The following is a 24,006-nucleotide window of genomic DNA, read 5'->3' on the forward strand; positions in this document are numbered from 1 at the left end:
GAGTTAACATGTGGAAAGCTGTGGTGCTTTGTTTTGCCTGTCCTTTTTGTTAATGGGCCCTAGAAAAACACTGCAGTTCCTGGCCCACGTGTTTATTCCTGAAATTCCTGAATTCTTGAAAACAACATCACTATTTGGAAACCACCTGCCCACAGCTGCATGACACCTTGTTCCCATGCTTTCCGGGTGCTTAAACCAAGAAAACCAAGTTAAAACTTGCCTTATCCATGCAACAAATTAAAAATACTCTGAATAAGCCATTCATGCTAATGTTTAGTCATCAGCTTGTGTTTTCAGTTGTTTTGGTGCTGAATTCTTCAGATCTGCTGGCCTGGCTGGTGGAGCAGACTGAAAGAGCATGGACGTGATGGAGGCCCACAGCCAGGGCTGGACACCAAACAAAAAAAGGTTCCTCAGTGTGCAAAACCATCGAACTTGAAATAGGTGTGTATGGTCTGATGGTTTCTGGGATATGGAGCAGAGCAGGCTCCTCCAGAGGGCTTGGATATTAATTTAAAACAACACTATTTCTGTACACAACAGGGAGTGTGAGTACCTAACAAGATGGGTGCCACAGGGCTGGTAATAGGGTTCATGTTGGGTGATGCTTCACAGGGATGGGAGATCAGACCGAGGTGTTCCTGTCTCCCTCTTGATGTGTGAAATGTGGCAGGTTTGTATCAGTTCCTTGGGTTTGGGCTCTTTTGAGCTATGGCTGGGTTAGATGTGGTTGTCTCACTGAATCACTTGACTTGTGAGCAAGGCTCTGGTTTCAATTAAAGCCCAGGGTTGGAGTCTACTAGCACAGCAAAAATGCAAATCCGTGAGTATGATTGTGAGGATTAAGTGGGAAAAACAAGCAACAAATGTTAGGACTAATTTGAAAAATGTTCTGGTGTTTGCTTAACCTCATGCATTCTTGCTTTTTCCCCCCCCGAACTTAATTTTGCACACAATTAACCTTTTTTTTTTCTGAGAGGCAATGTGGCTACAGTGGATTTCTGTCTCTCAAAGGGCTGCTGAGGAGCAGAGCTGACGGCAGGCTTCTTCATTATGGTGTGTTTCTGCACCGACTGGGCAGGGGCAGGCCTGGGGCTGCAGCTCAAACCACGTGGAAAATGTCTCTTGGTTGGGCAGGTCAGCTGCTTCCTGACTGCCCCTGGTGCCACAGGACAGCAGCAGGGGTGATTTGCTTTAATATTAAGCAGTGCTAAGAAGAGAGATCTGCACCTGGGCCGCTCCCCCGCCCTTGGAAGCTGAGGGCTTCTGAGGAGGCCGAGCCATACCGCCAAGGGCCGCCCAGCAGTGACTGTAGCAAGCCCAGGCCCCTAGCGCTTTCACCAGCACAATTAGAGCAGCAATTAGTTTAATTCAGGGTTGTTTAAAATGTGTTGTTCATCTTTCAATCCAGATCTCGGACTCCACCACGGTGTGAGCCCTGCAGATGGGCTTGTGGGGTCTGGGGCTTCCTTGCCTAGCCCTTCAGCTCCCCCTTGGCTCTGGTGGGAGTTCAGTCCAGGCAAAAAAGAGCAGCCTTGATCCCAGACTCCCTGAAGATGCTAATTTTCCCACTGACTTGGGTTATTGTGTGCTATTTCCATTCGGACGGTAGCTTTGGGCTCTGATATTTGTGCAGGGCACTATGCAGTCCCAGCACAAAAAGACAGCTTTTGTCCTAAAGGGTTTACATGTCAGGCAAATGGGCTTTGGCTTTGAACCCAGAGATTAGTGAGGAGCATATGGTCCCTAAGAGGTGCAGCCTGTATTGCTAAAAACGCCTGGAAAACTGGAACCAAAGACATTCTGTGTTTCCCCCTTCCCTTCCCTCTGCGGCAAAAATTCCTGTCAGTACACGCCATGATAAAATTTTGAGCAGCTATGCATCTGACATAAAAGGTGGGAAAAAAGGGGGAAATGAGTCCCTTTTTGGCTATAGTTGTATGGGGAGTGGTGCCTGCGTTTTCAGCCTTTGGCAGTCCTCTTCCAGAGATGTCGTGCCATCGGAAACCCACTGATCAGTTCCACACGGCGGCCTGTCGAGGGGCTGCTTGTTAGAGCCTTGTATTTCCCTGGGATGTGACTGGGGCTTCTGCCCTGAGCAGGTTTCTGGCCAGGGGGAGATTTTGTCTGGGACTCCCCCTCCTCGCCATGCGATAGATACTGCAGCAATGCAGCTGGGAAGGCAACGCCTGGGTGTTTGGGTGGAGGAGTGGAACATAACCTCACGTGCGCCAGCAGCCTTCCTCATTTATTAGCACTCGGCCTGGGGAGGATCTGGATTTGAGCACGTACTTAAATTTCAACATGTGCTTTAGCGTTGCCCTGAACGGAGACCATCTCAAGCTTTTGCTGAAGTGCTTTCCTGAAGTGGTGCCAACAGACTGTGAAAGTTGTCTCGTCTCTTTTCTGCTCCACTGTGTACATGCTCATTGTGGCATGCTGGCTATTGATTGCAAGAAAAAAAAAAATCAATTGAGTTAGAACTAGCTAAGTAACTGAGAGTAGGCTGGTTAGGAGGGTCATGCATGAGTTGGGAGCAAGACATCTGACCGTGCCGTTAGTCTCTCTTGTTTCTATGATCCTAATTCTGCTCTAAATTAATTCTTTTGTTTAGCTGCTGTTTTTTTTTCCCTCCTTTTTGTTTTCGCATGAATGCTTGTCTCTATATTTAGGTCTGCCGGGACGGGATGTTACGAATAATTGTTGATTGATATTATTAAACACTAACACGCTTGGCTGTGTTGCACTAATGATGGGGCTTTGGGGATATGCAAATCAATTAATTGCAGTAATTGCTGTAATAGCTGTTTTGGAGGATGCTGTTGAAGAGCCCTTGGGATGGCAGACAAAGAGACATTTGGAAGTGTGGAGGAAAAGGGGTCCTTGAGAGTTGCTGAAGATTGCTGCTACAAGCTGCTGATTTGCAAAACTGTGTTTATTTTGTACTCCAAAACCTACTCAGAGCAAATCCTTCTTTGCTTTGTTTCAGGTTTACCCGTGTGGCTTCTCCTGGACTTCTTCTGAGGCCCTTTCTTCTGAGGCAGAGCTGAAGAAACTCAGAGATGAGGCAGAGCCTTTTTCAGGTAACATCTTGACTTAAAAATATGGGAGACCTGCTTGAAAAACACCCGAGGAAAAAGTGTTTTCCAGCTGGCTTCAATATTAGACCTCTGTGCCACCTTGCACCGAATGATGTTGATTTGCCAGCTGATTCTCATTCATGACAAAATTTTTCCCCGTCTGTGACAACATCATAGGGCCTTACAGTGGGCACAGAAGGGACGTGAGATGCCTCAGGAATCATTGAGGGGAGGCTGTGAAAAGAATGGGCTATGGGTATTGTGAGGATGGGGAGGAAAAGGTCTCTTCTGGCTTCTACCCCACCTTACATGTGTTCTCCCTGCCTTTGAGCATTATTGTATATTCTTTTGTCTTGGTTTCCATATGCATCATGCTTTACTCTCTGCACTCTGGGGTGAGTGTTCAATGTGGTGCACAGATGGTGATCCCAGAAATCCTGTTATTTGCTAATGGGATTTTGTGCAAAGCGTTTCCACTGTTCTTAAAAAAAAAAAAAAAAAGTGTGCGTATTTGTGTAAATATGTCCAGACCCTCATCTTGCTGAAAAATCCCCACCCGTGCAGCTGAGAACACAGTTTTATTTTTTATTTATCTGTCTGTTAATCCCCAAGAACAATGTCAAACCAGCTTCTGTGGGAGGCAGCGGCTGCAGGAGCCAGCACTGAGGGCTGTACCTGTGCCTTGCACAGCACAGGAGGGTCAGTCCCTGCCAGCTCTGCCAGATGTCACAATCCTGCTGGGTGGCCTGGACAGATAGGTTGGGGCAGTCATGCCCTCGTTGCCTTGCTGGTGGTCCTGCCCTCACGTTTTGTGCCGGTATATGGCTGAGAGATGCTTAACTATTCAGCAGTCTCCCCCGGTCCAGCGATATTTCTCTAATGCAAAGTTCAGCTATTATGCAGCTATCCCCCTCTGTGCCTTCTATTCTTCAAGTAGTGCCCAAAATTATGATATAAATAGCAAAGGCCTAGAGGATGTTGCTTTTATCACCAGAGGCCTTTCAGAATAGGTTAGCCACGTGCCTGACAAGGATAATACAGCGCTGACTCTTGCACGAGGTGCAGAACTGGGCTAGGTGACCTCCTGAGGTCTTTTCCAACCCTTATTTTTCCATCGCTGCGTGACGTTTGCTGCCAGTGTCAAGACCAGTAAGTGGAGCTTTGTTTTGCGTCATGCTCGCTGGAGGGAGGTCAGGGTTCAGCAGCCGTCGTGACTAACAGACAGTTACGGGGTGTGTTTCAGGAAGCTCACTGTCCGTCTGTGCTCTCCTCGCCCAGCAAAATGCTGTTCCCCTAAAAGTTTCTCAGCCTTGTTCGCGATGGGAAGGTGAGTCATGCGAGGGCAGTGGTTCTCCTTCAACGGGGCCAAGGACTCCAGGTGGTTCCTCTGGGGCTGACTTTAGCCAGAAAAATCCCTGGCTCATCACAACCCGGGTTCAGAAAGCATGGGCAGCCTGCGACAGGAAACCTGCCAGCTGTGGGATATGTGTGTCTGTGCCAATGCCGGGGGGGAAACCACGGTGCTCTTCCAGATAGCACAAGCATGAGTCCTGCACCTTTTATCTGCTATAGGATCGACACTTACTGCTTCTCTGAACAACCAGGACTCTGTTGCCCTCTAAAGTGGGGTCCAGGTCTCAGAAAACCCTCATCTCCAGCCTTGTGCCTTGTTCTGGGCTGGGGAGGGGTGCTAATAAAATCAGCCTGCTGTTGCTGCCGACTCTGCAGCATCTGGATCTGCCTCTGTGGCTTTTTTGGACATCATTGCACCGATTAAGTGTCTGGCTGGCTGGTGTGGTGTTAGGCCATCCGTTGTGCTTTTGCGACCACTTTTCCAAAATTTAGGAGCCGCAGGGAATCCTGTGCCTTACCTGTCTTCCAGAGGCAGACTTTGGGAAGTAACATTTCTTAAGGTCTGCAGAAAACGGCAGAGAACCTGCCCAGACACCGATCTTCAGTAATGCCCCAGTGAGATCTTCAGCCTGATGTCCTCTGCGGCATGGGATCTCCACAAGAAAACAGCTCTTTGGAGGTGTCAGCTTTCCGTGCTTTCGTAGCCCCTTGGTTTTGCTGATTTTATCGCCCCTTCTGATAAGGGCGGCTCGATGGGATTTGTTTGCGTTATAGCCTGGCAGCTTTCAGCTCTCACAGACACAACACCGTGCCGCACGGCGTGAGGGAACATGAGGGGCTCACTCCAGCTCGAGGACAGGGGAAGGCGAGGAGGGGAGCCTTGCCGACGCTCTGGTATGTAGCAGATGCGATACCATTACCAGGGCAAGGATCTGAGAGCATCAGGCAGCGGAAAAAAGCGGTGCTCAGATGGTACTTTAAAGTTGTAAAGAGGAGGATGTGGCTGGGGCTGAATCATCCTGTGCTCAGCAGCAGGCCTGAGCACTGCTCCACAAGCTTTTACAAGCTGTGGTGTATTTTAGTAGTCCTGGTCTGGACCCAGAAGCCATTTCTTTAGGTCTGCACTAAGCTATTAACAATTTCTTCATAAAAATCAAGTCTGCTTGTGGCTCATTTACTGCCTGAGAGCTATTTGCAGCCAGTTTGTTTGTGCTCCATATGCTTTGCTTCTAGGGGATTGTGATTCTCCTTTTTTTTTTTTTTTTTTTTTTTTTTTCCATTTTTAGAGGCTTCTGGGCCACTAGAAAGGCTTTTCCCCTCTAACCAGGTTCTGTCAAGACTGGCGACCTGCTATGAGCCAGACTGTGATGCACACAATATTAAAACCCAGCTCTTCAGCTTTATTGGGAAGGCTTTTTTTTTTTTTCTTTTTTTTTTTTTTCTGTAGCACTTGCAGTAGCTTTCCAGGGTAGTTCAAAAAATCTGGGGCAGGCCGGACTGCCAATTATTAGTGTGCCCTTGTGCCTTTGTCCTGTGATCTTGTGACTGAAAATCTGAAATGTGATGTGATTCAGCTGTGGTTTTGGGGCCGTTTTGGATGCTGGGAGGGAGGCTGAGCTCTGCAGGCATGTCCTTTCTGCAGAGCTGAGCAAGGCTCATCCCTGGGCCTCTGCCCCCCTACCCCACAGTTACCTGGGGCAGGTGATTTAAACCACAGTAGGAATATCATAAATATCTAAATATCATTCCTTGTAGGAATGATATTTAGAGAACAGGCTGTGCTTTAGCTTTGACTGGTGGTCTCAGTGAAAGCAGTATGGCTTAAAAGCCACGTTACAGTCCTGGGATCTATACAGAAAGAGCTTCCCAAGTTCTGGCCTAATGTTATTGTTAAAGAGCAAGTGGTGGCTCCTAGCATGAGGCCAGGGAGCTGTGGGATTTTTAAGGAGAGAACTGAGCATGCCTGCAGCACACCAACAAGGCATAAAATACCTACAAGTACAGGAAAAAGCCTTGAGGAGCCATTCTGGGTAAGAGGCATTGAAAGGACCGGGACACTGAGCTTTACCTGAAGCTGGGTGAGTTACGTCTTTGAGGGCTTCTTACGGGAAAAGGTATGGGAGCAGGCTGGAAGGGATAATGTGGCAGCAAATCAGCCTGGCAGCTTCAACTTAAAGTGAAGGTGTGTGTTAGGAAACAACAGCTCAACCTAGGATGTCTTTTCATTACTGCTGTGGGTGGCTGTTACATGCTTTCACGGTGGCTTCACGGCAAAAAAAATCCTTGTCCCTTTCTGGTTTCTGTTGCCTTTCCCCCCTGCTCGCCTCACCTCCAGCAAGGTGTCCTCCAAGATAACTGCTGGATTACAGAAGGACAGGCTGCGTGTTTAACTTAATGATTGATTTCAGGACGTGCTGTGCGAATGCAAAGCAGGGGTTGTAAGTACAGCCAAGAAAATACCAAGGGGATACAAGTGCCTGTACGTGTGAGCGGAGAGGCTATAAATAGCATGTAGATATGCATTATATTGAAGCTTGCTTTTCTGTTTTGCTGATGGCATGTTTTCTGGCAGTGTAGATGCCAGGCCCCACTAAGTGATATTTGCCAATACTGAGAGCACATTTGAGCTCTTAGTTGCTGCTGTCTTGCCATCCAATGGACATGGGGAAGAAAATGGAAACACTTCCAGTGTGCTTGTTCTCTCCCACCTTCCCCAGCTGATTTGACGAGGTCACTCCCCATCTTTGGTTCCTTCCTTTTATTTGAAGACCACCCGTGGCTGCATTGTCTGTAAGAGCTTTGGTAGAGGTTTTGGAGCTGCACTTCCACGAGGGTAACTGGAGAACATGCTCTCATTAACAGCCCTCAAGGAGGGTGAATATTGCTCCTTCCCTTCAAAGGAGAGTCTGAGGTGCTGAGCAAACTCCTGGCCCTCGGTCAGACGGAGCTCTGCTGAAGACATCAGCAAGATGAAAACGTCAGCTGGTGAGAACAGAAGGAGTGCAGGATTCCTCTGTGACGCAGGAGGTGCGGTGGCTTTGTGGGCTGTGGAGGCATGAGGTGAATTGGCTTTAACCAGCTCTGGTACCAATAAAATGCAGCCACTTGGGCAAACGGCCCAACTACTTGCTTAGCCTCTCGGAAGGGCTTCATCACACATGCCGAGCTCTGCTGCTGCTGTCAGCGGTAACTCTGCTCGTTGGTTTAAAGTTAGCTTGGGACTGCTTGCACCATCTGCATTTGCACCATCTGCAGAAGAGATGTACCCTCAGTTGCTGTCAAGTGAAACCATGCTGAAGCTCGGGAGTCAAAACCCTCTTCCCAGCTGCTATTCGAACACCTTTGCCAGGCGCTCAGTCTCTTCCTCAAAGTTGCACCTCGATGGATGAGCTCCAGATGGTCGAATGGGAACCTTGCCAAGCATGGAGGGCTATCAGCAATGTTATGGATGACTGTAGGCTTCCTGCTGGGAAGTATGTAAAGATCTGTTGGCTTCTTATTGTAGTCCCCTAAAAGAGTGCTCTCATAACTGCTTTTGGCTTTCCTTATGGCTTAATGAATTCTTCTCCCTTTTCCAGAAAGTCTGAGACAAGTCAGTCCTAAGCTGTCCACAACCTCCATTTGTCTGATTTCCCCCCTTTTTTTTGGAAGTGTATCAGATGAGCGTGATGGGGTGGAGGTAGATTGGACTTTGGCCATCCTTTGGCTTCTGCCATGAGTCCAAAGACTTTTATCTTTTCAATGTGACCATTAAAGAAAAAAGGAAATTAAACCACAAACAACTGCATTAGAATAATAATCAAAGCGTCATGAAAGCATACGGAAATCCAGTAAACTCTCTGTTCTTTGAAACTTGAATCTTATCTCCCCCTGTCAAGGTTAATTGTTGCTGGGTTCAAATCATGGACAAGCTTTCATTACGGCTGGAGTTCCGAGCCGTGGCTAGGCAAGGTTCATCTGCTGGGTGGTTTGAGCAGGGCTGAATTTGGTCCAGCACGTTAAGGAGGGAGTTTCATCTGTAACTGCATTTCATTATGCCTGCGGATTTAGATCTAACCTTTAATGTTTTGTGAGTGTCTTCTCCCAAAGTTATAATCTGTGGGGCTGTTTTAAAGGTGGTCACTTTACTTTGTTTCCTTCCATGTTATCAGATCTGGAGCGCCGGAGCAGCTGTTAGAAGGTTGCCCTAACATAAGAGACCCTTCTAGTTTAACTGGTGAGGAGCAAGTATTCTGTCTTGGAGGCAAATCTTCCTCATTTCTCAGTTACTTAGCCTACCAAGAGCCACAACTGACTTTTGAACCCCTGTTTGAGTCACTCTAAGAACCCAACCCGTGTGTTCAGAAGCATGGCTCTATTGGTTGTGGTTTTTACTCCTGCAGCTCATGCTCTCCTGAAGGGGAACATTGATGGGGAGGGCTACTGAGAATGTTTACAGTGAAAAAGTGGTAAACTACATCAGTTTTAGAAATATATTAATGCAATGGGCATAACAAGTATTAGAAATAGCTTTATAACCCCTTGAGCTAGGAAATGTAAATACATATACTGAATGACGGTTACCACCCCCTGCCCCGAGCTTCCATTTTAATGAGTCATATGTTCAACTGGCTAGGTTAATTTGGGAGACAATATCCCAAACTGAGTTAAGGTTATGGTTCTGCTTGGGTAAATCACAGGAACTGTTCAGTGCCTCAGTTTGCTCAACCTTAAAATGTGGTTATCAGCATTTCCTTCATCTCTGTGCTGTCTCCTGAGGTCCTCAAGCATGAAAGGGCACTGGTAAGATATTAGAAGAGGATCGAACTTATTTTCTGACTTTCAGCCATTTTTATGGAGTGGATAAGAGAGTTCCTTGTATGAGTGCTGGAACCTTTCTTGGTGTTTGTGTTGGAATAACAGTGGGGAAAACAAGCTTGTTTTGGAAACAGTTTTTTTACAGGAATTTTAATGACTTTATCAAAACTTTCCATTTTTTTTCATACCAATTCATGAATTCCTATCAACTGTGACTCAATATGATCGATTAGCATTACATCTCCATCTTTTCCTTCAGCCTACTCCTTTCTTGTGGCCTGTTTTCATTTCCTTGCTAATTCAAGCACATCTAATGTGCCTGGTTAGCTTGGGGAATTTTTTTTTTATGGTACAGATAGGTCAGGGAGATGTGCCTGTGATTGGATTTCACAGTTGGCATCCATAAATACAGGTGGAGGAATAGGACAAGGGGTCAGGGAGATGGGACCTGTGAGAAATGCTGTGGGTAAAAGTAGATGGTGGGAAGTTTGGGAAGGTGAAATGTATAAGAATAACTTTGGCAACAGTGGAAGAAAAACTCTTGCAAGTGGATCTGCATGGAGTGAGTGCAGTCCCTTGGGTTCTGCATTACTTTCTGCTGTCGTGTTGGTTGCTCAGAGAAATGTGAGCACCCTCTCCCCGCCTGTGGCCACCAGCCCATGCCTTCAGTCACAGGGCTTTGGCTCTACGCGCCGTCACATTCTTCCTTTGGCGAGCTCAGGAGTGCCGGTGATAAGCAGGTGTCCTTCGCTGGCATGCTGAAAGAAAAAACATCTTGCTTCACAAACGCTTTCTCTGAAGACTGCTTTGATTGTTGTGTTTAGGGGGGTTAGTCCGTTCAATCTTGCTGTGAATTACAGAAAACAGACCTCTTGTTTTCACATGGACTCTATCCACTAGCAACCAGCTGGTGCTAGTATTTGATGTCGGCTGGGAACTTGGTCAGGAAGCTTTGATTTAAAAAAAATAAATATATATATATATCTCCATTTATGAAAAACCTAAGTTTTTACGCTTCCAAGTCTCTTCATAGCAAATTCACGTTCTGCATCTATGGTGGCGACAGGAAGGTCTGCAGCCTGAGCTCTGACCCAGCAGGAAGGGATTGAATTGTTGGTCTGACTTCTAGGTTTTGTTAAAGGCTGGTGCCATAAAGCAGCACAGAAAGCCTCTCGTGGCTGGAGGAGGATCCTCCGGAGCCAGGCAGAGGCCTGGTGGAGGAAAGACCAGCAGCAAGGTGAGGACAGGAATCCAGCCCGACTGAGGCACAGTATAAGATTTCACTTCTGGGGGTTGGTTCTTTTACTAAAGCAAACAAAACCTTGGTTTTGACTTTGCTCATTTGTTTTTCTTTTTCTGGAAATGTATTGCTTTACCAAGTGGTGCAGGAAGCTTCCAAACACTTGACTCACAACAAGACCCTCCCAAGCAATTTCGTTTCTTTTAAAAGCATTTCTGTGTATGGGTTCCAGTCAGTTGAGCGTTGACCAGTGGACCCTCTTATAGATTTAGTGTTTCAATGGCATTAGACAGCTTTTTGAGGTTTAAGCACAGGTATGTTTGCTGGATCAGGACCAGGGTACTTGGCACTTTGTAGGATTGTGCCCCAAATGGGGTATGAGAGAATGATCTTAGGTGCAATATGTTAATAGCAAGTGTCAAAATCCACCCATTCTTTTTCCTAGCACTTAGTGCTGTATTAAAGTGGCTGCATCATTTGGTGGAAGTGAGGAACGCAATTCCTCTCTACTTGCAAAAGCAGATTTTTTTTTTTTGGCTCTGCATCTCCTTACCAGTATGCAAGTGCTGCTTCTATTCTGAACTGATATTAACTGCAACTGGTAAAAAAATAAAAAATAAAAAAAAAATCAACCAAGCAAGGAGAAAAACAAAACAAGCAAAAAACCTTATGGGCTTACCCTGTTGCAGGGAGGGGAGCAAGAATTTGTCCTGGAAGATGAAGCACATCCCTTCCTAAACAAATCACGTTAAATCCCACACCTCCCCATCTTCTCTGCCAGGTAAAACCCACCCTGAAATGGTAGGCATTAGCACAAGCTAAGCTAATTCACTAACGTATCTCCAGTGTACCATATAATTCATTTCATCAAATAAAATCAGTGTAATAAGGCTCTGGAAGTTAAGACAGATCTACAACTTAATTGTACTTCATCCAAGAATCAATTTCTCATTTTCCTTCTTGTTTTCTGTCAATTTTAGCTGGTTGGTGAGGCCAGAAAGGATGGAGGTTTTACAAGTGTTGACATGCTCTGTATCACTGACATTTCATATCCTGAGTGAAAATGAAAGGAAGATTTTTCAGATATTTTTTTGGATTAACCACAGCAGGGAAATGTCTGGGTCAAAATAGTTGTCTAGCAATGAAAAGCTTTACCCCTGCATAAAGCTAAATACGGTTTTTGTCTGTAAATTTTGTTTTCAGCTGTTTTTGTGCTTTCCCCTGAACCTGGAATCAGGAGAGAAATGTATGTATAAGATTTCTTTTCACAGTGTCTCCATTTCAGAGCTGGAAGCAAAAATTAAGATAGATTGCAAATTTTTCAGCTTCATTTTGCAAAATGAAGATGTTTTATCCAAATTGTTTCCTAATAAAATCCAGTGCAGTTTTGGGGCTTTTCTGGAAGGGGGCTACGTCCCTATTCTGCCAAAGAGGAAGGTACAGAAAGGTCTTCATTTTCATGATACTTCTGGGCTGCGTGAAGCCAGAACTTGACACTGACCAAGAAAAATCCTTGTGGGTTGCAGGGAGGTCCTGGCTCTCAACACAAGAGCAATTTCCCAATTTTAGTGGTCAGCTTACTGTGTCCCAGTGACCTGGGGAGCCCAGGAGGTGCCAACTGCTTGAAGCCTATGGTTTGCTAGAGCCAGCATCAATCTCTGCACCGAACAGACCGCACCATCGGACACAGCGGTTTTATGTTTCTCTCCATGCAGAGTGATTTATTAGGTTTTGATACTGGCACTCTACTTTCTATTTGCCTTTCTTTTACTGCTGCCTGAAGCCTGAGAGAAAAGAAGCTGTAAAAGTTACTGAAACAAAACTCATCTAACTCTCGTCTGCGTGGTGGTCCCAGGATTTCTGGCCATGCAGGGAGGTTCCTGGTCTCAGCTACTGAGGGATGAGCTGGGAGGAGGAGAAAATTGGCAAGGGGTACTCGTCCCGTCCATCAGTGGGAGCTGCTAGCATGCAGCTTGGCAGAGGTGAGCTCTAAGGATGGATTTGAAAATGGAGAAAGCAGCAGGGTGAGCATGGTAACACTTGCTGTCTGGGGAAAGGAGAGGAAAAGGTGGGCGTCTTCAAGGAATGGAGACAAGTTAAGCATGAGAAACTGGGCAAAGCCAGAGAAATGGAAGTAATAAACTTCAGCTGGCTTTGAAGGGGCAGTACACATTTAATTTTTTTTTTTCCCCTGGCTGCTGCTCTGTTTTATATTCAGAATAAATGCCATGTCAATGAGCAAAAACGAGAAATTAGGCCACGTTTTCTGGGATGCTTGGGTAACTGGAGGAATGATGGATACTCTAGGTGAATGACCACTGCACATGCAAAAATAGCCTCTGAAATATGTTCTGTGGGAGTACAGCCCATCCAAAATACCATGTAGGGTTTTTTTTTTTTTTTTTTTTTTTTTTTGCTGTAGATGGAACTGTTTTCCCTCTGGGTGCTTTTTTAGGAACAGCTTGGATCTATCCAATGAATATGTCAGCTGCAGCTTTTGAAAGCTTTACGAGGCTGATTCTTTTGGAAAACCTTGATTCTACTTTGTCTGTCAATTTGTTGGTGCTTTTCATGGCTAGAGTGAATAAAGGATATGTTTTAGCCAAGCAATAAGCCTTGGGGTCTTCAGAGGACTACTTTAAAGGGAGTGGTGAAGTGAGAACTGGCGTCTCCTATCCCTAATCTTGTCAGCCTTTTGATTTCCAAATTAGCTGAGTAATATATGGATACTTCATCTAGGCTGCCTGGGTGCTATTTTATGTCTAGTTAGGCCGAACATGCCAGATGGAGCAACCTGGGTTCAGCAGGTTTTATTAAAGCACTTGTGTCATTGCAGCCTTTTTATTTTGGGATTGTTCATATTTGTTGTGAAAGGAGCTAAGCTGAGAGACTGCACAGATCGGGGAGGTTCAGAAATGGAAGGAGAAGGAAAAATGAGCCTTAAATTTCCCTCGTCCACCATCCACCTTATTCTGGAGCACGTGCTGCAGAGCTCCAGGCTTCACCAGAGATACTGGTCCTCATTCACTTTGCTTACACAGCTGGTTTTCAAGTGCTCTTGAAAAACATACATTCAATACAAATATTATCCCTGTACATCCTCCCTCTGTTATTTCTTGTGTGCAGGATCAGCAGTTTGCAGAGCGTACCTCAAATCCCAAAAGACAATAGGGCTACCCACAGTCCATGAGAAACATCGCCTTAAAAAATCCTTCACCCGGCCAGCTCGGAGGAAATGCAACTGGTGACTGTGAAAGGTATAGCAGCCCTGGGATGGGTAGTGTTCAGCCAGGTTGTAAAAAGGCGATGGATTCTGAGAGAGGTTTCAGTCCGTGGGGAGAAATTGGGAGGTGTGAGATTGCTGGCTTTGTGCAGGTTATTATGCTTCCATTGCTGATTTCTAAATGGAGTCCTGTTGCTGAGAGAGACCAGGTTTGTCTTTGCTAAAAACATAGGGGTGGATTTTTTTTTTCTGTACCGAGGTATGTAGCTTTAGATGGCCATCTCTGTGGCTTGTCATCTCTGAGATTTTTCCACTGATATTCACCTTGAGAAGCTACAAAGAGGTAAAAACTACAGTGGCTTGCCGTGTTTTTACTAGTGTCTTGCTTTGATATAAATCCTCAGGGTAAAAAACACCTCCTTTTGCAGCAAAACCAAAGGCTAAAGTATCTTTCATGAAGCAGGCTTAGTTCCTCTGGAGGACTGACATCCCCATTTTTAAGGCCTAATTGCATGAAGTCTCCTGTGATAATTCCTTAGACAGCACGGAAAAGCAGCTGGAGCCAGCCTCCAGCATCGAGTGGCTCGAGCCCAGCAGGTCAGAGGGTGGCTCGGTAGGGCAACAAAGAGATCCAGAGAACTGAGCCATCCTGTCACATGTGGTCAAAGCTTTTTTTCTTCATCTATTACTAACACAAATTCCTTGCGTTGATCAATATCGAAACAGTTCACTTAAAGGCACGTTTTCTCCTCAACTTGCCTCTATTTTTATGACGTTCTCATGATGAAGGAATGCTCTGTAGTATCAAGTTATCACCACTTTAGAGCAGAGGCAGTGCTCGTAGCAGGCGTTGGGCTGACACCCGGCTGATGTTGTCAGCTCGGCCACGCAGGGCTATTGCAAATCCATCAGCAGCACGGGCCACGCTGCTGGTGTGCCTTTGGGACTGAAATCCAGGCTTCCCCAGCACTCCCTGACGCTAGCCAGATCCGAAGCAGTAACCTAGAGGTGTAGTGTTACTGGCTGCCCTGGACCCCTGGATCCACCAGCGCTGCACTGCCCACCTCCACGTTATCCTGCACCGAGGAAAATGGGCACCTGGTTATCCCTTCTTTCTTCGCTTTGTCCGTGACACAATGTCACAACCCCCTGGCTCAGCTTGTCGCTGTGTGGGGTATCGGTTTCTGTTTCCCAAAACGAGAGAGCCTTCAAAGGATGGCTGTGCAGAATGAGCTGGGCAGCTGCCAGTAGCTCCGTGTCATTGGGAGCCAAGCGTGTTAAAGCTTTCCTGCTCCTCAGTAGTTCAGAGGGCTTTGTGCCTCTGAGAGCAGGCACCATTTCTCAGGTTCTTGGGGTGTGCCTATATCTTCTAAACTCTTTTTGAAGCTATTTCAGCATTTGATTTGACAGTCTGAAGCCTGCAAAAAGGAAGAATGTAGCTGGTTTGTAGGCATGCAGCCCCCGCATTTAACATGGACATCGTAGCCCACTAAGAGCACTTTTGAAAGCCCTTTGCAGTGTTGATTTATACGTTTTTTTCTGCAGCATCAGCATTGCTTTAAAGGACGAGGGATTTTATAATACAGTTGTAAATTATTCTTGTAACTATCTTAAGTGCCTCATGGGAGTGCCTGATCACTTGAGATGCTTCATAATTTATTTCTTCTTGTGTTTTTCACCAGTGCAATAAAACATTTGTAAATACCCAGGAATGAGGGTCCTTACAGATGGCACTGACATGCACCAGGCGCTTGCATCATCTGCAGGAAGGAAAAGATGAAGACAGGAATGACGAGTCTAAAGTTTTCCTGAGCCTATGTGACAGGTGTGTGCAACTGAAGCTTCTGGAAAGGCTACATAAACATGGTATTTTTGCTTTCTGAATCTTCTTCCTGGGGTCTCCACTGGAATCCCTCTCTGCTGCATTATGGCTCATGCTCAGAAGTTAGCTCCTCTTGTGAATTGGTAAAACAAACAGAATGATACAAAACCAGCTAACAAAGACAACAAAAAATCCTTGGCAGGTGAGAGCAATTAGCATCAGTGCTTACATCCCCTGATGTGCTAGATGTGCCCTGGTGAGGCACATACAGGTGTCCTGATGAGGACTTTATGTTCCTGTTGCTATTTCGAGAAGCAGAGGGGCGTTGTGGAGGGGATGGTCTCTGCCAAATCAAACTGCTACTGTTGGGACTCTCAGCCACAAAATTACATTATTATTATTTTTTTGTGTGTGTTTGAGGTTTGGTAAGCAGTTCCTTTTCTTAAACAAGGTAATTCTTGGCAGACACAATCAGTTTTATTTTAAAACTATACAACCTTACAGTCAGTGATAAGAGTGTTTTTGTCCAGGTCTAATCTTGGATGTCTGGGACAAACATAACTTGTATTCTCTTCAGCAGAGCCATATTTTGACTTTCAGTAGTGTTGTTTTATCAGAAAGGTGCTCTTTCTGATAAGCACCTGATATGCTGTTTCATGTTGAACTGCTAATATCAGCTCCTAAAGTGACTGTCCCAGCTATGAGGCTCCAGGTGTAGCTCTTAGAAGGGCTCAATGACCAAGTGTAGGCAAGGGATGAAAAGCCTCAGTTTCTTCAGTGCCTCTTGCTAGTGAGGGAGGCTTATGCAATTCTTAGTCAACCCAGACTGTTTTAGAGAGTAAATAAATGACTTTGTTTTCCATTATTTGAGAGGGTGCTTTCTCTTCAGCATGAAATTTGCCTGAAGAGTGCTCTGTTGACTTTTACAATGAGAGGTTTCTGAAGGGACTTTACTGTGCAAGTGTCTCAAAGCTCATCAGCTGTGTGATCAGCCCCCCCAGGTTATTATTGATCAGCTTCTGCTTTGAATGAGATCATCAAATTCGTCATTTCTCTCAACTGCCACTTTGCTTTCCCAGTGCTCTTCGTTATCTCTTTTATATATTTTTAAACTATAATGACCTTGAAAACACTTGTAGCCACTTTTTCTGGCTGTATTCCCCAGTTCAATTTCTGTGTTAATCCGTGTTGATTTGTTACAGGGATGGAAATGCTGGTTGAAATCTTAGAAGTACATGCCTTCCTTGAGTGAGAAGGCCAAGAGATTGCTGCTCAGTAAGTAAACACAGAGAAACGGTCTTTTCTTCTCTCTAGATGCTGGGATTTCTGGCTAACTGTACCTCCAGGCGCACTTGCTTCATGCCAGCAAATTCTTGTAGTAAGGCACGGCATGGTGGTCCTTTGACAAAACTGATCTTGAGGGGTTAAGATATCATCAGCACACCCCCATCTGCTTACGTTAGATCAGGCAGAACCAGTAGCGGTTATCTTGCTCATGGCATAAAATAAATACCAGTCACTGAAGAACATTGATCTTTGTAGCCGAGGAATTGTTCGTGGCATGTTGACCTGCCCTGAACCTGTAGTAAATCACAAAGCGTTATTGATCGTTACAGCATGAATGTACTAAGTAGTATCTTTTGCTCTGTGTAAACATACTATGCATGCTGTGTGCCTAACTGTGAGGCCTGTCCCGGTGCCTGCCCTAAATTCATTCTCATTTTGCCTGTGACCTTCTGGTGTGCTCCTCACTTGCTCGAGAAGTTGTTCTGAAGCAACTGGTTGTTGGCTCCAGATGTTTGCCTGTGTGTCCCTGCTAACCACACACCTGCCTGTGCTAACAAGTACTTTGTGCCCGAGTCCTGAAGAATATAACAAAATGCCTGTCTTGAAAACCAGGAAAGCCCCAAGTGCACGCCTAATGTCTCTTTCACAAGACCAATCATCCTTGATGTGTGGGCCTCTTTCCTGAACAATTAGCTGCTCAGTGAAGATCTTGCAGACCTGTTGGAAGTGCCTTTTGACCCCGCTTTCATTCATCTGGCCATTAATAGCTTGCTCAGGGATCCCGAGGATTTAAACCAACCAGCAGAAATTGCAGCTGGCCTGGTCGCTGTCCTGCTGCTCACAGCTCTGTCTCCTGCCTTCGTGTCATAATTCATAAATAACTCTCTCCCTTCCTTCCCCTGCTTCTGGAGCCAGTTGTGGGTGTGTGCTGATTGCACTGTTGTGGTTGACATCAGAATCCCCACTCTCTTAGTTGCAGCCTAGCTTAAAAAACAAATGTCTCTCTTCTTTGTGTCAAGAATGTGATTAACTCCTCCTGTTTCTGTGCACGCAACATGACAGGCCCGTGCAAGAAAAAAAAGCAATCAACTTGGAGAAGCTGCGTCTGTTCTCCTTTGGCTGGACTGTGTTTCTCAGGCTACAACAGGGATGCCAATGAAGCAATGTCTCTCCTGGGAGAGAGTTGGCTGAATCATGTTAACGGAGCTCCAGCAGAAAGCTTCACCAGCAAAGGGTGGGGAATAGCAGTGATCTGGACCAAATGATGACTTGAACTTGCATTAAGATTAAGTAGTTGTTCCTTCTTTTTTTCTTTTTTTTTTTTTCTGCTGGAAAATTGAAATAATTCCATGACACCCGACATTTTTTCTTCAAAAAAGTCAGTGTTTTTTTTATTTCTATCCAAAGCCTGTCTGTTGGAAAGTTCCCCACCAGCTCTATTGGTGGGCCAGGGTGTTTTCCAGGGTTAGCCTGAAGTTTCCATTAGGCAATGGAAGGCAGTTTTCTTTTTCTTCTTTGCTCTTTTTTTTTTTTCTTTTAAAGGCAGACAAGCAAATCAACTGTTGGTGAGAACTTCAGTACCTGATTTGTCCCTATAAAATTTTCTACAACGTGAGAGGGCTTTTCCAAAGCTATCTGCTACTTGCTTTTAAGACTGAATTTTCTGTAATGCCATGAGTAGGAGTTAATAAATAGCTTAGGAGTTCATTTCATTTTGGATTCCTAATTGGATCTTAGTTTCTTTCAGATGAGTTGTTAAATTTATCCCATGGCCCTGTAAATATAATTTGCCTTTCCATCTCTTAAATAGCCACCATCTCCTTTCAAACATGATTTTGCGTTCACCTTCCTGGCGTCCAGTTTCAAGTAAATATTTTAAACTCAGAGGAGCTTGGTTCTCTGCTTTCCACCCTCCTGGCTTTGCTGAGGACAGCAAGGGCTCCGCTGATTTGTGCCGGTAGCCTTGAGATCAGCTCTAAACATATTTCTTGCCTTTCATTTGAAAGCTGTTCTGCTGGAGAACAACTTTTTGGCTATTTAAGAGTGGAAAGGAGCCTCAAAGAATCTGCTTTTTCTCTTTAGCGAGTGCCAGTAATATCACGCTTGGAAAGCAGTTGCTTTTTTTTTCTTTTCTGCCTTGTGAACTCAGTGCAAGGGAAGGGTGCTGGGGTGGACCCTGGGAGCAGAAGATCCTGCCATCCCTGTGGAGCAGGGTGGCCTCTGGCTCTCCAGTAAATTTCATGCCTTCCTTCCCCAGGGCATCACAACCCTCGGCTCACGTTCTGTGGGTGACTTCATACTGACGTGGGGATGAAACAGCACCAAGAAATGAGATTTTACTTGCATTTTTAAAGCTCTTGGCAGAGTCTTTGGTCCAAGCCTGGCTGGTAGCATGTCAGTGTGCACTGGGAGAGCTTGTAATAGAGCTTGTAACTTTTAATTTTTTCCTTTGAGGGAATGCTTGGCTTTCACCACTTCATCAGGTGTTTCTTCGTGTGCTCTGAAATGTGATTATTTGTGAGGTAGTGCTGGATTTTTTCTTTTTCTCTCCCCTATCCTTAATGACTACCCCGTTTGCATTTTTTTTTATCCTGGTTCCTCTGGTTCAGACTTATTTACACTGGTGAGGAGAGATGGAGATATAATGGCTGCAGCTTTGATTTGGAGACTGGTGCATTGAAAGAACCACTTAATTTTTTGTTATGGAAATAACAAACTCACAGTATGGAAATCAATAATCCTGCTCCTCTTCCAGTTATTTTTATTGGTGCTAGCTGTCACGCCATGCAGAAAGGGCTCAGATGCTCTGACTGCCTTGCACTTGTGTACCCAAGCAGAGAAGGGGTAGGTAGCGGCTAAAAGACCGTGTAGGTCCCCTGACTTGCTGTAACCTCTGCTGATGGGTGGAAAATTTCCAAAACCAGTTTTCTTTGTGTTTTTGCCATTCTAGGTGGAACTGAATTTTAAAAAGGGAGGGTTATGTTCATCCTGCAGATGTATGTCTTGGGAAAGACAGGGGTTGAGAAGTGGAGCTGACATGATGATGGATATTTTTCAGAAGGAAAGATGTGTGTGTCCATTAGAAAACACTTGCACTTCCATGTCTGTAAGCCCTAGACCTGCTCCAGCAGAGCTGTCCCCACTACAGTTCAGGTGAGCTTTAATCCTACAGCCACTGGGAGGTGACCAGTGGCTGGGCACTTGCTGTAAAGATACTCCAGGGAGGCTGATCCATGCCTTTCTTCTCTCAGTCCTCATCAGGAGGACAGATCCTTACCAGAAAGCTACTGTTAGATGGCATTGGTTGGCCGTGAATATTCATGTGCAGCTTGTTTTTGGAGCCAAGCATGAGCAGAGCTGTCATACTGCTAATTGCAATTGAAAGTGTTAATTTTCGCACGCTGGTGAAAGAATCCCAGTTTTTGAGATTTCACTTGAGTCAGGGGTGAGGTTCCTGACAGCTTTAAAGTGTGCAGATGTGAAATGCTGAGTTTGAATATTAAGTCCCTCTTAAAATACTTTATTCCATTTGAAAGATTCCGAGACTCTGTGTTACTTTGTCAAACCCACTTTTTTTTTTTTTTTCCTTTATAGAGGTTGAAACCTTGACTTTCTATTGCAGCTTTGTTTAGATGAATTTATACATTCTTAGATCAAACATTATACAGCCTGACCAGGAATCATGCAATCCCAGTGGGAGATGGGAAGAAGCAGTATAATTTATTCTTTAAACAATGGGATCATCTACATTAAGAGTGCAAGTTAGTTAATAAAATGGGCTTTAGTGAAATAAAAAAAATGCAGCTTTCCCTGGGCTATGTTTAGAAATAGTTGCACTCAGATGGGGGATGTGATGCTCGTGTCTTGGCGCAGAGATCAGCTTCATCTCCTGTGAACATCTACCCTGGTCACTCTTGCCTGCTTTGATGTATCCTGGGTGAATTCATTCCTACCATGTCCGTGCTGCTGGTGTTCCTGGGCACAGCCCTGTGTGCCTCTGCGCTGCAATGAGCTCAGCTGCTCTGCTTCTTCCCTGGCGATGCGTAGAAGAAGGTGTCTGTCTCTTTGTGTGCTCGGGAGAAAGGAGTGGTGGAAATGGACTGGAGAGACTAAAGGGATTTGACCAGATCCTTATTGCAAAATGGGGTGGATAATAAATGCCAGCAGAAAAACTAAACTACGCTGTTCTCCTTACCCTGAGATGAGCCAGCTGTTCTAGGTTGGAAATGCGTGCAAGCTGCAAGCTCTGAGGACACTTAACAGGCACAAAAGAAGGTGATGTTCAAGGATGTTCAGCACAAGAAAGATGTGGACCTGTTACAGCAAGTCCGGAGGAGGGCCACAAAGATGATTAAGGTACTGGAGCACCTCTCCTATGAAGAAAGGCTGAGAGAGCTGGGGATGTTCAGCCTGGAGAAGAGAAGGCTCTGGGGAGACCTCATTGTGGCCTTAAATGGGTCTTATACAAAGGATGTAGAAGGATTCTTAGGTAGATAATGATAGGACAAGGGGGAATGGCCTTAGACTAAAAGGGAATAGATTTAGATTAAACATTAGGAAGAAATTCTTCACTGTAAGGGTGGTGAGGCCCTGTCCCAGGCTGTCCAGAGAACCTGTGGATGCCCTGTCCCCGGAGGTGTTCAAGGCCAGGTTGTATGGGGCCTTGGACAACCTGATCTGGTGGGTGGTGTCCCTGCCATGGCAGGGGGTTGGAACGAGATGGGCTTTAAGGGTCCTTCCAACCCAAACCATTCTACTATTTTATGACTGCTGGATCTTGTTATTCATAACTCATTCTGGAGTGTGTAGGCCAGATCCTTTCAGGACAGCTTTACACTCTTGAAGTTTTAACTTTGGTAAAATGATTGCAGTTTGACTGCTAGATGGACAGAGGTTTCTTCTGACCATTTTCTGGACACCAGCAATTCCAGACGTATTTAGAAGCTGAAGAATGTATTGAATGACATCTGCATTATGGATCTAGGCAAAGGGATGGTGAGTCAAACCGCTGCTTCTGAATTATGAGTTCTGGGACGGAGGAGAGTTGTGGGGAATGTGCCACTTCTCTCTGAGGATATACTACTGTGTGGATAGGAAACATCTCGCAGGATCCCTGCAATGCAGACCTGGGAAGTATCACCTGGTTAAAAAGCTTTATCCAACAAATGTAAAAGATAATGTGGATGAGGAAAAATGCTAGCTTCAATGAAGTTAATGGTGCAACTCCCCTTAGCATGAGCTGGGGCAGGATTTCACCTTGGACTTGCAGTGAGTACAATGAGGGTTTCTCCTGGACCATAAACCAAAAGTTACTGCGAGTTATTATGCACACGTGCACACAATAGTGCTCAGAGCCTGTCCGCTGAGATCTTTCCTTGGGGATCCATATAAAATACCTCTCACAAAAGCTGCCCTGTGTGCATACAGAGGAACTCCATCTAGTGACGTAAAAAAAAAAAAAAAGCCAACAAAACCTTTTCACACACACGTACAGTTGTGTACCTCTTATCTTACTGCCAGTCTGTTGAAGATATCAGCCCAGCTAAACAGCACTCAGCATATGTGAGACTAAAAATGCTGCCTGGGAAGCACTTTCAGTCCCTGTTCTGTATTCTGCCAATGCAAAAAAATGTCCCCTTTGTCATGTTAGTGAATGAATATTCTTGTTCCCCTTTCTCCTTGGATTTATGTTAACCCTGGGTTTCAACTGAGTTTGATCTCCTTACTTTATTGTATTGCAAACAGTAGTCAATAGCTCTTCAGCTTGAGATTGCCTGGATTTATTTTAAGGTCAAGTCAACTCTCCTTGACCCAAGTCTGAACCAAAATACATTCCCAGAAGATTCCCCCACAGGATATCGGATCCAAAGACAGAGTGACATTGTAATGAGTTCAAGGTTTCAGTTCAGTACAACAGAGTCCCTGTTGGTGTGGGGAAGGCAAGCAACCCATCCTTCTTATTTCAGAGCTGGGACCTCTCATGGGGCATTTCGGAGCAGATTTTGTCATCCACTGGTAACTACTCTTCACAGAACAATGTGTTCGATTGCAATCCTGGTGTTTGCTGCCTGAAAGGAGACCACTCCCAGCTCCTTACACGTGTGTTTGTATGGCTCTAACATGCATGTGTGGAATGTGGTGTGCAGGCTTTAAACAACTGATGAATTGATCTACATTCATGCTTTTCTTTTTTGTTAAATATTTTTAAAGAGAAGGAAGAGTGGCACCTCTTGTGGGGACTCCTTAGCACACAGGCAGAACCAAGTGATCATAAAGTAAAAACACCACTTTGAAGAGCTGAGACAAAAAATGGAATGAACTCATGAATTTATCCTGGATGATAAATCTTCCTTCAAAAGAAGGCAGCCTTATGTTTAGCACAAAAGACTGTTTATTTCTTCTGTGGAAAAAAAAAAAAGAAAGAGTGTAATCGGATAGGATTAACTTTCCAGGGGCCCTGGACAGAAGCTAAAGCGCAGACCACTTCCTTCTTGTGCTCACATTGGATAACTTGAGCTCTGGAGTAGTCTAAGACCTCTCTGGCTTCCTAAGGCTTTGGGCCATGACCAGCTGCCAGTGTGACTTGCACCTAAAGCCAACATTAAAGACCCAAGCAACAAGAGTTTGTACAGAAAAAAAAAATTGCCCAAATGTTTGGCTGGTATGAACTGCTTGTCTCAGCTGGGAACCTGGCCCAGGTATGGATGAAAATACTGCCTTGTTAGTGTTTTTCATCTCAAGCAGGTAGTTAAATACATTTATGGCAAACATAAATAACGTAAAACTGACTTAATGTTGCATTAAGAATCTTTGTGGTCTGTGTGCACTGACTTTGTTGTTTTGACTGTTCATGGTTAATGTTGCATTAGCCCTTTTAATTTAATCTATTCGTTTAATTACCTAGGAACAGCCTTGTGTGCACTTTTGTTGGTGGGAGCAACGATGCTTCATGTTTCACACCTCACTGGGATGGATGGGAAAGTTTTTACTGAGGCAGCTGGGTTGGCAAAAGGAAAAAGTGAGAGTCCAAGCCTAGTTTGCATGCGTGTGCTTTTATTGGTGCAAAATGTCCCATGCATTTCAGGTGATAAGCAAACCCCATCTTCAGACTTCTCTGATGGGCCAAGTTGAGTTGCTTGTGCTTGAGCTGGTTAAAACTCGCATGAGTTGCAATATTCTCAAGAGCTGTTCATCGGGCATTGTT

The 24,006-nt window shown here is 45.1% G+C and overlaps 1 protein-coding gene across 2 annotated transcripts in view; it reads left to right on the plus strand.

Annotated features, from left to right (window-relative positions):
- Nucleotides 1–3,047: 3,047 nt before the first annotated feature.
- The window catches only part of ACKR3 (atypical chemokine receptor 3), a 34,745-nt gene continuing 13,786 nt past the window's right edge, over nucleotides 3,048–24,006 (plus strand). The window contains exons 1-2 of one of the 2 annotated variants that reach the window (XM_083842217.1): nucleotides 15,380–15,518; nucleotides 16,718–16,790. Coding sequence is in view for 1 of the 2 variants with exons in the window: in XM_083842215.1 (XP_083698341.1) it covers nucleotides 3,063–3,083 (21 nt within the window). In the remaining variant the exon portion in view is untranslated. Of the gene's footprint in view, nucleotides 3,084–15,379; nucleotides 15,519–16,717; nucleotides 16,791–24,006 lie in introns of those variants that run through there. The other variant, XM_083842215.1, reaches the window with a different exon arrangement.

This window comes from Anser anser (genome assembly GCF_964211835.1).
Source record: "Anser anser genome assembly, chromosome: 6".
NCBI lineage: Eukaryota > Metazoa > Chordata > Aves > Anseriformes > Anatidae > Anser > Anser anser.